Genomic DNA, 13024 nt, shown 5'->3' with positions numbered 1-13024 from the left:
TCAGCAGATCTTTTAAAGCAGGGTAGGAGAGAGAGGGGAATATTCCATCCTCTCTCGGGCTAGGAAAGATAGATTGAGTGATGGGTTCCTTTAAAACCCCCTAGAGTCCATCAGTTTAAGCTAGAGATATCTGGTTATGTTTTGCATTGGATGCGTCTCAATCCACCGCATCCACCAATATCACACTTCTGTCAAACCATGAGACGGTGTTTGTCAGACCATGAGACGGTGTTTGTCAGACCATGAGACATCTTGAAAATCGGTCTTCTCATGAAACCATCTGTAGCGTCTGAACGGTTTGACCTAAAGGACAAATTCAATATTTTATCAAATTATTTTATTTTTATACCTAAAGGGGTCCTATTCCAATTCCACATGTCAGCTTAGACCTTTAAGAATTAACCTTCAGCATGCAAGGTCCAGTTATTCTAAACCACTGTTATTCCACTCTGAGAGCTGACAATGAACTTTGGGGTAGAGGGCAATCAAGATTATTCTCTGTGTGTGTGTGTGTGTGTGTGTGTGTGCGCCCCCCTGTGTGTGGGTTGTCATTTACCTGTCACTTCCTAAAGAAGGCATGGTTTATTTATATCGTCCAGTAGAATGGAGTGCATGTAGGCTACATAAGGCCAGACAAAGCACTCTCCATTGTTCAGTGGCATTTTGGGAGTCCCATTGTTCTGTTCATCACCCATCTCTTCCAGCTCCAGCTATGGTAAGTGCTTGTCCTGTTCTATGCCACTGTTTGATTTCACACTGTCAGCTATGTCAAGGGGGTGGTTGTAGAGGAAAGGGAATTATTAGTGTGACTCTCCGCTAAGTCCTTGGAGGAAGCAGATATACAGGTAGATAGATGTGTATTTAGATCGATTGATGATGGTAGCTTGGATGATGGTGATGACAGCTGTTAGAATCAATAAAGGAATTTGTTAGATTTTATATCTATGATTTTATATCTGTTCAGTATTTCCCGTATGTTTCCTTCATACATGTAAAGTATTTTAAGTTGGGCAGGATAACGCCTTAAATCATAGTATCTAGTTTAGTTAGTTCAAGGCATGGTCCTGGCAAAGACAGTTCTATCCCAAACGTAACATTTGTATTGTGTGGATACACTGGCGCTAGTATAAATCTGGCTAGATCTGCTCCTGGAAGACCACAGTATGTGGATGCTTTTGCTCCAGCCCACCATGTTTTATGGATATACCTCTCCTTTCCACCTCTCTCCAAAGGCACCCAAGAAGGCAAAGAAGAAGTCAGCAGACTCCAACTCCAATGTGTTTTCTATTTTTGAGCAGTCTCAGATCCAGGAGTTCAAGGAGGTAAGGATCTGTCTCTCCCCTTATTACCATGACGACAGTCCATCGATCCCACTGCACCTTTGTCTGTCTGGTTTGTTTGTCATCGTCCTAGTGCCCAACCCATTCTGCCTCTTCTGTTCAGCCTGAATCACACTATAGGACCCGAACTGTACTATGCTAGCTCAGACATTTTCTTTTCACATTGTCCTTTCAAGCACAGTTCCAGCAACTATGGTGAATGTTTAACCAGGCCGCCTAGTACAGCTCGGCTTGGCTCGGTTTGGCCCTATAGTGTGAATCAGGCATCTCTGTAAGCCTGTAGGTTTACCTGTCCCTCTGTCCATCATCTTTCATGAGTTGGGGCGGCAGGTAGCTTAGTGGTTAAGAGCGTTGTGCCAGTAACCGAAAGGTCGCTGGTTCTAATCCCCGAGCCGACTAGGTGAAAAATCTGTCGATGTGCCCTTGAGCAAGGCACTTAACCCTAATTGCTCCTGTAAGTCGCTCTGGATAAGAGCGTCTGCTAAATGACAAAAATGTAAATGTAAATGTTGTCCATTGTCCACCTGTCTCTCTACCCTTGCCATGAATTCCAGGCGTGTGGTATGAGCGGTGTTGCTCTTTAAATCACGGCCAGGCATTCAGGCCATGTCATCGGTGATTAGGCAGGGCTGGCGATAGAATGGGAAACATGCCCTGGCCTGGATGTCACTCTTAAACCCCAGGGAGTAACATAGTATAAATACAGTAACTAAGAATAAAGGCTTAGAAAAATGGAATGTCCAGAGATCCATGTTCCAAAGAGCATCGATGGGATCATTTTGACAAAGATTTATAGATGAATCCCTCGTCTTCTCTTTCCCATATTTCATATTTATTTAGATAGTTGGAAGGAAAGAGGGAGAAATGTGAGGGAGGAGAACCCCATATTCTGGCATGGGAATAACGTGTGGTCCGAAGTTGGCGGTGATACCAGTTGACCAAACACCGGCACATAGACTGATTTGATATGCAGAGTGGCTCCAACTGTAGCCCATGGGATTTACTGTCACTTTCCTCCCAGCACATACACACACACAGACAAACTCTAGTTACTGGAGTCTCCCATTAAGTGTTAACCTCCATATTGACAGGCCTTCACCATCATGGACCAGAACAGAGATGGATTCATTGACAAAAACGACCTGAGGGACACCTTTGCTGCACTGGGTGGGTTGAAGATATATTCTATTATTTATCTATTTGATCAGTTAGGTCAGTGAGAACGTATTCCCGTTTTAAATAACGACCTGGCCTAACTAAAGCAATGGTACTGACCCATGTCTCTGTAACAGGGCGGCTCAACGTGAAGCAGGAGGAGATAGATGAGATGCTGAAAGAGGCGTCTGGCCCCGTCAACTTCACCATCTTCCTCACCATGTTCGGGGAGAAGCTGAAAGGTGAAGTGTGCAAACAAGGGATGCGTTCAGTTGGTTAAACGTCCTGCTACATTTGGCAACAGTACTGAATGTCACTTTCTCCCAAAAGTTTACCAGATGTGTTGCCTGAATCCTAATTTGAATGGCATTTTCCCTCTGAATTTTGTATGTTGTACTCCTATATTGTCCACGTCTGCCTCCCATCAACTTAGTTCTAATATGACGTTTTCTCTGTGTAGGCGCTGATCCAGAGGAGACTATCCTCAACGCTTTTAAAGTATTTGACCCCGAAGGAAAAGGGGTCCTGAGGAAGGACTTGTGAGTACTCGTGTGTGTGTAAACGGGTCTATAGGGTAAAGGCTTTGTGGAGATGGTTAATGTAATCCTAAACGCCTTGTACTTGCTCCACTTCAGTGTGACAGAGATGCTGACGACACAAGCGGACAGATTTACTCCTGAAGAGGTTAGAGCCCAACCAATTTACACTAAACGCACTTTAAGCCATATACCCTACACACACAACTATCGAAATACAGCAGACAAGCCATTTTCATTAAATAACTCATAGCCACTCATAATCAGTAACACAACATAGTTCATGCATAAACATGTTGCGTGTTGCTTTGAATATGTTGTGAAGAGCATGATGTGTGCGTCAGTGATTGAGTCACAAAATCTTCTCGCTGGTTTTCTCAGATGGAACAGATGTTTGTAGCCTTCCCACCAGATGTGGCAGGAAATCTAGACTACAAAAACCTTGTGCACATCATCACACACGGAGAAGAGAAGGACCAGGAGTAACTAACTTACTCCCTGCTCCTTTAGCGTGTCTGTCAAAGAGATAGAAATAGAAGCTCTAGACTAGAGAGAATCTAGAGCTTCTATTTCTATGGTCAAAACACAGATCGGCTGACATCTATCATCTCCAGGCTCCATCCACGGTCCTGTGTGCTTGCCCCACCCACTTACCTAATCAGATCAGGTGCAGCCCCACAGTGGAAGAGGAGGAAAATGAACAGGGGGAAACTCACTGACCTCTACCTCCTACAAAAGGCTTGACACTTTTCAACTGGCCTCCTTTTGTGATGCAATATGTTTGCCCCTCATCAGCAGTGGTTAAGGCCAGCTTTTCCCAAACTCGGTCCTCTGGACCCCAAGGGATGCACGTTTTGGTTTTTGCCCCTAACACTACACAGCTGATTCAAATTATCAAAGCTTGATGAGTTGATTATTTGAATCAACTGTGTAGTACTAGGGCAAAAACAAAAACGTGCACCCCTTGGGGTCCCCAGGACCGAGTTTGGGAAACTCTGGGTTAAGCCAACTGTCAAGCCAAATGTGTGTAAATGGTCTCCTCAGACAATGGTTGAATTCAGGCTACAGCTATTATACAATCTGATCACTGTTCAATAAATCAATTTAACTCGTGTCTTTTGTCGAAAGATCCTCCATTTGTTATTTCTTGCACCTTATGATAATACATTTAGATTTTGAAGCAGGTTCTTTGAGAGCATAACAGCTATTAGATGCTCTTTGTTTACTTGATTGACTGATGACATATTAGAACAAATGTCATCTGTTAAAAGTGACATTCTGTATCAACTCAATAAATCTAGTATATATATCTTTGGCTGTATGCTTCCCTCAATTATTCAATTAACCTCTAACAATTTGTCCAAGTTCATCACATAGCTGCTGCCGCCACCCTGTGTTGTAAATAGGCAAAACAAAAAATATATACCTTTACGCTGTAAGGTTTCATCACTAGCATCAGAGGTTAATCACAATCAGTGTGGGTTGTAAATAGTGTGTAACAGACTTTTCCTAATACTAGCAGCTCACTATGCGAGTTTGTGTGGTTCAATTGATCTCTTCAGTGAGGAAGAGCTTTTCAAACAGTTTATAAACTGATTCAGGGTTTTTAGTTTGGTTTTGGCAACAGTCCTGCCCAGCAGCTGAGGGTATGATGGATCCCCTAAGACTAAGAGCATGGAGCCTTCTTTATTTAGAGAGGAGCCAGTGAGGTAGCAGAGATGGCGGTCTTCTGACAACATACTGGGCTTCAAGGTACAGAGGGGCCTGACACTCTGTCCAAAAATGGGGTTTGGTTTGGAAAGACAAAGCCCCGGTTTATTTTAGTGCATGTGATGACGTGACAGGGTAACGTTACACCGCATGATGCATCAAACAGGCAGACAATAAGCTGCCAGCCAATGATCCCCCTAAAGCCTGTTGTTGCTCCAATGAGCTGATGCCTGGCCATGCTGGGAGTCCTTGACACAGAGGTGCAAAGCCCTGAGTCACCCACTGTTTGTTATTTCATTGCCCAAAATGAAGCATCGTTCCTGGGGTGGTGGACTAGGGATAAGGGCCTAGATGAGCTGTGGTATTTCCACCGATAATGGGAACAAACCTGTTCAAAAGTGTGTGTGTAGGGCTGTTGTGGTGACCATTTAACCACCACACCGGCAGTCATGAGTCATGACCACAGTAAAATTCCACGTGACCATTGATTAACGGTAATCTTCTTTTATGCATTCTGCACATGCTTTGGTAGTAGCCAACTTGCTAATGACCATCAGGTCCTAATGACTTGGTATTCAGCGCTCTATTGTTCCTCTAACCACTCTGACATCAATGCAAATGCAATCGAAAATCACATCAAACCCATTTCATCAATATAGTAGGCCTATAGTACTTTTAAAACTCACCTCACTTTGATGATCAATTTGAAGAAAGAAGTTCAACAGCAGTTTGAAACAATGTAAAACATGGTTGTTGTGGATGTTGTTTCAAAGCCTAACACAACGAAATGGACAGCGCTTTGTAAGGTGATGATTGATTTAAAACACCTGTGTGCATATGAGATCTTATGCATAGATTCATGAGCCAAAGCCCAGAAGAAAAACCTGAATTAAAATTATGATTGTGCCGTTATACAATAAATAGCCTACTGCATATTAGGCATGACAGAAAAACATACAACAAAACTGATTTAAGATGTCTTTGGTACATAATTGATCTAGCCTATACTCCAAAATTAAACAAATTCTAGTAATCGCCTTTGAAGGTGGACTGTATTATTATGCATACTGGATGGACTGGTTGGTTACCTTACAGTACACTCCAAAGTTTCTATCCATGAGTCTGGGAGAAAACGTATAGCCAAGGTGATGCTGTTGGTTCATTGATTGTGCAAGGCAGGTTACATAGTGTATTTGATTTTGAATAGCCTAGTAATAGGGAATTTTTTACATTATCATAATTAATTGGGTGACATTACCTTTAGCTACAGTACATTCGGAAAGTATTCAGACCCCTTGACTTTTTCCACATTTTGTTACGTTACAGCCTTATACTAAAATGGATTAAATAGTTTTTTCCCCTCATCAATCTACACACAATACCTCATAAATACAAAGCAAAAACAGGTTATTCTAATAATAAAAAACTGAAATATAACATTTACATAAGTATTCAGACCCTTTACTCAGTACTTTGTTGAAGCAGCGATTACAGCCTCGAGTCTTCTTGGGTATGACGCTACAAGCTTGGCACACCTGTATTTGGGGAGTTTCTCCCATTCTTCTCTGCAGATCCTCTCAAGCTCTGTCAGGTTCGATGGGGAGCGTCGCTGCACAGCTATTTTCAGGTCTCACCAGAGAAGTTAGATCGGGTTCAAGTCCGGGCTCTGGCTGGGCCACTCAAGGACATTCAGAAACTTGTCCCGAAGCCACTCCTACGTTGTCTTGGCTGTGTGCTTAGGGTCATTGTCCTGTTGGAAGGTGAACCTTCGCCCCAGTCTGAGGTCCTGAGCGCTCTTGAGCAGGTTTTCATCAAGGATCTCTCTGTACTTTGCTCCGTTCATCTTTCCCTCGATCCTGACTAGCCTCCCAGTCCCTGCCGCTGAAAAACATCCCCACAGCATGATGCTGCCATCACCATGCTTCACCGTAAGGATGGTGCCAGGTTTCCTCCAGACGTGACGCTTGGTATTCAGGCCAAATCTTGGTTTCATCAGACCAGAGAATCTTGTTTCTCATGGTCTGAGAGTCATTAGGTGCCCTTTGGCAAACTCCAAGCGTGCTGTCATGTGCCTTTTACTCAATGCTGCGGAAATGTTTTGGTATCCTTCCCCAGATCTGTGCCTAAACACAATCCTGTCTCGGAGCTCCACGGACAATTCCTTCGACCTCATGGCTTGGTTTTTGCTCAGACATGCACTGCCAACTGTGGGACCTTATATAGATAGGTCTGTGCCTTTCCAAATCATGTCCACTCAATTGAATTTACCACAGGTGGACTCCAATCAAGTTTTAGAAACATCTCAAGGATGATCAATGGAAACAGGATGCACCTGAGCTCAATTTCGAGTCTCATAGCAAAGGGTCTGAATACTTATGTAAATAACCTGTTTCTGCTTTGTCATTCTGGGGTATTGTGTGTAGATTGCTGAGGATTTGTAAAAATGTAATCCATTTTAGAATAAGGCTGTAACGTAACAAAATATGGAAAAAGTCAAGGGTCTGAATACTTTCCGAAGGCATTGTATACAGTGCTGTGAAAAAGTATTGGTCCCCTTTCTAATTTTCTCTACTTTTGCATATTTTTGATACTGAATGTTATCAGATCTTCAACCAAAACCTAATATTAGATAAAGGGAACCTGAGTGAACAAATAACACAACAATTACATACTTATTTCATTTATTTCATAAACCAAGTTATGCAACACCCAATGTCCCTGTGTGAAAAAGTAATTGCCCCCTTTCACTCAATAACTGGTTGTGCCACCTTTAGCTGCAATGACCCCAACCAAATGCTTCCTGTAGTTGTTGATCAGTCTCTCACGTCGCTGTGGAGGAATTTTGGCCCACTCTTCCATGCAGAACTGCTTTAACCTCTACGGGATCGGAGTCCCGTATACGGGACGGTTGAGCTAACGTACGCTAATGTGATTAGCATGACTGTTGTAAGTAACAGCAAACTTTCCAGGACATAGACATGTCTTATATGGGCAGAAAGCTTAAATTATTGTTAATTTAACTGCACTGTCCAATTTACAGTAGCTATTACAGTGAAAAAAGACCATGCTATTGTTTGAGAAGAGTGCACAACAACAAAAAACTTATCACGGCCACTGGTTTGATACATTAATCTCTGAAGGTAAATAATGTACTTACATTCTGTAATCTTGCTCTGATTTGTCATCCTAAGGGTCCCAGAGATAAGATGTAGCATAGTTTTGTTTGATAAAATCAATTTTTATATTCAAATGTAGGAACTGGGTTCTACAGTTTGAACCCCTGCTGTCTCTGGCTCCACACCCACCCCGCCCGGCCATCTAGATGTGTGAAAGTTAGTGTATAAGATAATGATCCATCATGTATGACATTCCTGGGAGTGCGTAAACTTACATTTTGTATTACCATATCATTTTTGTATGTTCTCTATAGTTATGTACTTGAAAATGTATCAATTGACCAATTCGGCACATTTGGGCAGACTTGATACAAAATAGTCCAGTATTGCAATGCTTCACTGGATCAATCTGAAACTTTGCACACACACTGCTGCCATTAGGTGTCCAGAATCTAAATTGCGCCTAAACTGCAATATTATATTGTGGTCTTTCTATGGGTCCCATTATGTCTGGCGAATACCAAACACTGCATTCCACAGTAAGAACCTCATACCAAATCAAATCAAATTTTATTGGCCACATGCGCCGAATACAACAGGTGCAGACATTACAGTGAAATGCTTACTTACAGCCCTTAACCAACAGTGCATTTATTTTTAATAAAAAAGTAGAATAAAACAACAAAAGTGTTGAGGGAAAAAAAGAGCAGAAGTAAAATAAATTAAAGTAAAATAAAATAACAGTAGGAAGAGCAGAAGTAAAATAAAATAACAGTAGGATGGTCAAGCATGGTGGTGGTAGTGTGATGGTTTGGGGATGCTTTCAGATGTTGTGGCAGGACTTGAAACGAGCAGTTCATGCTTGAAAACCCACAAATGTCACTGAGTTAAAGCAGTTCTGCATGCAAGACTGGGCCAAAATTCCTCCACAGCGATGTGAGAGACTGATCAACAACTTCAGCAAGCATTTGGTTGCAGTCATTGCAGCTAAAGGTGGCACAACCAGTTATTGAGTGTAAGGGGCAATCACTTTTTCACACAGGGGAACTGGGTGTAGCATAACTTTATTACTTAAATAAATAAAATAAGTATCTTTTTTTTCTTATTATTTGTCAAATCGGGTTCCCTTTATCTAATATTAGGTTTTGGTTTAAGATCTGATAACGTCCAGTATCAAAAATATGCAAAAATAGAGAAAATCATAAAGGGGGCAAATATTTTTTCACGGCACTGTATGTGTCCCTCATTCTAGAAGTCTGGTTAGTTCCACATGTTCCACCTTTGCTTTGCCTATGTGAGCTATTGTGTGAGTGTTACATATACTGCCAATTTGGTTGCACTTTATTTGACGGTACAGAAATGACCAGGTATTTACTTAGAAATGACATAGTAAAATGGTAATTACACAGTAATAGCTTATAAATATCTTGTTAGGGAATCTTTCTTTGGGATTCATTAAAATCTTTGTTCTTAGAGCTTTAGCATTGCCAGCCGGCTGAGAGAGAGAGGGGTTGTCCAACAATGTCCACCTACCGATAAACTGGGTGACGTTGTCATCAGTGACCTGAGAGCTGCAGCCCAGCTTGCCAGTGATAGGAGCAGGGTTACATTTCATATTTTCAAACAGGTGGGCGATGGCCGTCTTCTGCTGGTCCAAGAACTTCAGAACCACAGTCTACTGGCTCTCCAGATTATTGGCCAGGCCACGACGCTGTTCCAGTTCTCCCTGAGAGGGACCAAAGACAAAAAGGAAACGAGATGTAGGGGAGAGAAACTGATTGGCATGGTCGGGGAAAACAGACAGATAAATGCACAAGGAAGCATCAGCAGACCCATTAGAGCTGTGTTAAGTTGTGCACAGTCAAACTTCCAAAAACCTTACCTCCAGCTCCTTGAGCTGGCCCTCCCACTGTTGATCATACTGCTTGTTCTCCATCTCAAAGCGCAGGATCTCAGTCTGTGGTGGAGAGAGCAGGAGAACACAGTCATACTGTATAGCCACAGCTAGAGCCATTACAATACTAACAGTATAGAGGGGTGGGGGAAAAAATATTATATCATTTAGATGTTTTCTTTGAACTTGTCTAGTTTAACAAGTTTACAACACATGAACTCCCATCCTGTGTGTGTGTGTGTTAGACCCTGAGCTTGTTGATGCGGTCCTTCAGCATGGTGCTATTGTTGTTCAGCTCGTTGATGTAGTTGAAGTAAACAAAGCTCTTCTCCTCGTTCTCCACAAAATTCCTGCCAATCTGACGCAGGTCGCTGTCGCCACCCACCTTCACGAGCAGCCGGTGCACCGTCTGGTACGTCTCAAGACTCTCTCCTCCCATTCGCTCACGCTGAGCCTGCTTGGTCTCTGCACCAATGACAAAACACTGCCATGAAGCATTGATCAATAAGGCTGATGTAGCTCAAGAAGGGGCGGCTCTAGCCTCTATGCTAAACAATCAAACATTTAATGAACAACTGTAGGATTTATAATGCTAAGCATGATATTCTAGAACGTACTTCTCTTTTTGGCCTCTTCGTCCTCACCCATGGGGGCGCTCTCCTAGAACTTCTTTACCATGAAGCTGCGGAGTTTGATCTCGTGGTCGATGACCCTCTTCAGCTCAGTCATCTCAGTGTGGCAGAGGGATGTGTCCTTCTTGCTACGCTCCCTCACAGATAGCATGTGAGCCAGGGCCTCGGACCTAGAACACACACACAGCCCATATTTCTTAGCTGGGCAGGCGCAAGAAAAGGCTTCTCCACACCACAAACACACCACAAACACACCACAAACACACCACAAACACACCACAAACACACAACAAACAGACACTTAATCAAAACATAAGACGCACACACAGACACAGTGTTTGTGGCTCTGACCTCTGGTCGTAGGCGAGGACAGACTTCTCCACGAGGTCTTCCATGAAGTTGTGCTGGGACAGCAGCTCTCTGCTCAGACGCTGGTATATATGGGCTAAGGTGCATCTCTGGCGCTGCAAGTGGTCAATCTCATCACGCAACGAGTGGTTCCTGGTGAGCAGCTTGTCAAAGCTTCTAATAGCCTGCAAGACCACGGGATAAGAACAATATAGAAAGGATGCTCAAATCCCATCACACATTGCAAACCAGTTGGGCCGATGAGGAACATAACACACTTGAGGAATTTAACATACTACACAGAACATTACAAACTGGCTCTTTTTAGAACAACTTCGAACGCGGAACGCCTCTCGGCCAATCAGATTTGACCATTTAATAATCAACATTACATACTGGCTAGGCTACATCTTGCATAGAATCCTTTTGATGTTCAGTATTGATTCATAGCAGAGAGCGAAGAGGAAGTGAGACATCCACTCTCTAATTTTTTCTGTTTCAATGGAAGTCAATGACCGAAGTAGACCAGACCCAGCTGCTATCTCATTGGTGTCTATGGGAGAGCCGCCCCCTTAATTAGACAGGAATTTACAATTTGTTTCAATGGTAAACGGTCTGAGTGAACGACCTTAATTTATCTTTCTTCATAGCCAACACAACAAATAAATGGTTAGTGTGATTGTGTGAGTGCGTAATGGATGTAGGTTTATGTGATTGTGTGTGTGTGAGTGCGTAATGGATGTAGGTTTATGTGTTTGTGTGTGTGTGAGTGTGTAATGGATGTAGGTTTATGTGATTGTGTGAGTGTGTAATGGATGTAGGTTTATGTGATTGTGTGAGTGTGTAATGGATGTAGGTTTATGTGATTGTGTGAGTGTGTAATGGATGTAGGTTTATGTGATTGTGTGAGTGCGTAATGGATGTAGGTTTATGTGATTGTGTGGTGATGATGACTGCAGCACCTGTTTGACGTGGTCCTCCATGATGCGGATGTGTTTCCTCTGTGAAGGGGTCTCCTCAGGGTGTGGATCCTACCCCCCCCCATCTCCTTCTTCCTCTGCATCTCCTTCATCTGAGGAAGAGGAATATTAGCATGTAAAAAAGTATTTATCCTAGCCTGGCACCCAGATCGGTTTGTGCTGCCTTCCCTACTCCTATATAACCATAGGTCATTTTCATGCCAAGCAGATCTGGGACCAGGCTATCATTGTCCATCCCACTGACTGATCTGAGAGAGCTTTAGCAAGTAATTTAGCAACAGTCATTCTGATTGGTCTTACCTTGGTGTCCAGACAGCCAAGGTGTTCCTTCTGTTTCCGGATGGCAACCAGGTAACTGTCATTGTCCACGAGGAGTCGCTGGTATTGCTCATGAAGGTTTTCCTTCTTTCTCTGAATATTTTTGGACATAATTCTGGCCTGTCTGTGACATTATTGTATAAATAATCAAATGGTAAATAATCAAATGGTAGTCTGTTTCAAAGGCTTGATCAAGCCATACAACATGCCTAAATCAATGACAGGCAAATCAATGACAGGCCTATCAATGACAGGCCTAAATCAATGACAGGCCTATCAGGCTACAACAAACCATTTTTCAGATGAGATAGCACTACTCACCAGTGTAGGCCACCTAGCCTTCAACTTTTTTGTTGGTGAATAATTGTTGTAACTTATCTCACTGTTAATAAGTATTTCACCAATGTATTCTCGTTTTTTTTTTTCTAAATTTGAGTAACCTACTGGTAAATTATTTGCACTATAAAATGTAATGGAATCATGTTAGTCTGGGTCTTGTGCTAGCGAGGATCGAAAATAAAGATATTCAGGAGATTTTAGAACACTTTTTTAAAAATTCTTAAATCATTCCGCGATGATCACTTTGGACGCATTGCCAATTGTTCAATCATAAGCGTTCATCAGCGTTATACAGATTGGCGTAAATGGCTCAACATAAGATCGGGTTGATTTATTATTTAGGCCAGGGTTTCCCAGCCTACATGGACGAAATGCCTACAATAAACAGAAATAGACATTGGTTGGAAATTGGAATTGTGTGCGTGTCATTTATCTTCTTACCAAATATTGAGCTTCCCTCAGCCGAAACCGAGTGGCGGGGCTGCCATTTCGCTGAAAAACTAATCCCATATTATAGCTTTAATCACAACATCCCTAGTTCGCCCACTGGCGCTAGATGGCAGACTATCGCTAAAAGTTTAAATGCACCAGCCTACTGGTAAAACGTGGAGGCTCCAGGTGGGGGCGAGCTGCGTGTCCCCATGACTGCATTTGTC

General features: G+C 42.6%; 1 protein-coding gene across 1 annotated transcript; it reads left to right on the top strand.

The window, feature by feature from the left end:
• The first annotated feature begins 619 nt into the window (after positions 1-619).
• On the top strand, positions 620-3914 carry LOC121575888 (myosin regulatory light chain 2, ventricular/cardiac muscle isoform). The gene is made up of 7 exons (XM_041889175.2): positions 620-715; positions 1233-1322; positions 2432-2507; positions 2633-2737; positions 2956-3034; positions 3131-3179; positions 3413-3914. The coding sequence occupies exons 1-7, from the start codon at positions 713-715 to the stop codon at positions 3515-3517; spliced, it is 507 nt and encodes a 168-aa protein (XP_041745109.1). The 5' UTR covers positions 620-712; the 3' UTR covers positions 3518-3914.
• Positions 3915-13024: the final 9110 nt, after the last annotated feature.

Source organism: Coregonus clupeaformis, chromosome 10 (assembly GCF_020615455.1).
Source record: "Coregonus clupeaformis isolate EN_2021a chromosome 10, ASM2061545v1, whole genome shotgun sequence".
Taxonomy (NCBI): domain Eukaryota; kingdom Metazoa; phylum Chordata; class Actinopteri; order Salmoniformes; family Salmonidae; genus Coregonus; species Coregonus clupeaformis.
Note: the sequence above shows the minus strand (reverse complement) of the source record. Positions and strands in the feature narration are given on the sequence as shown.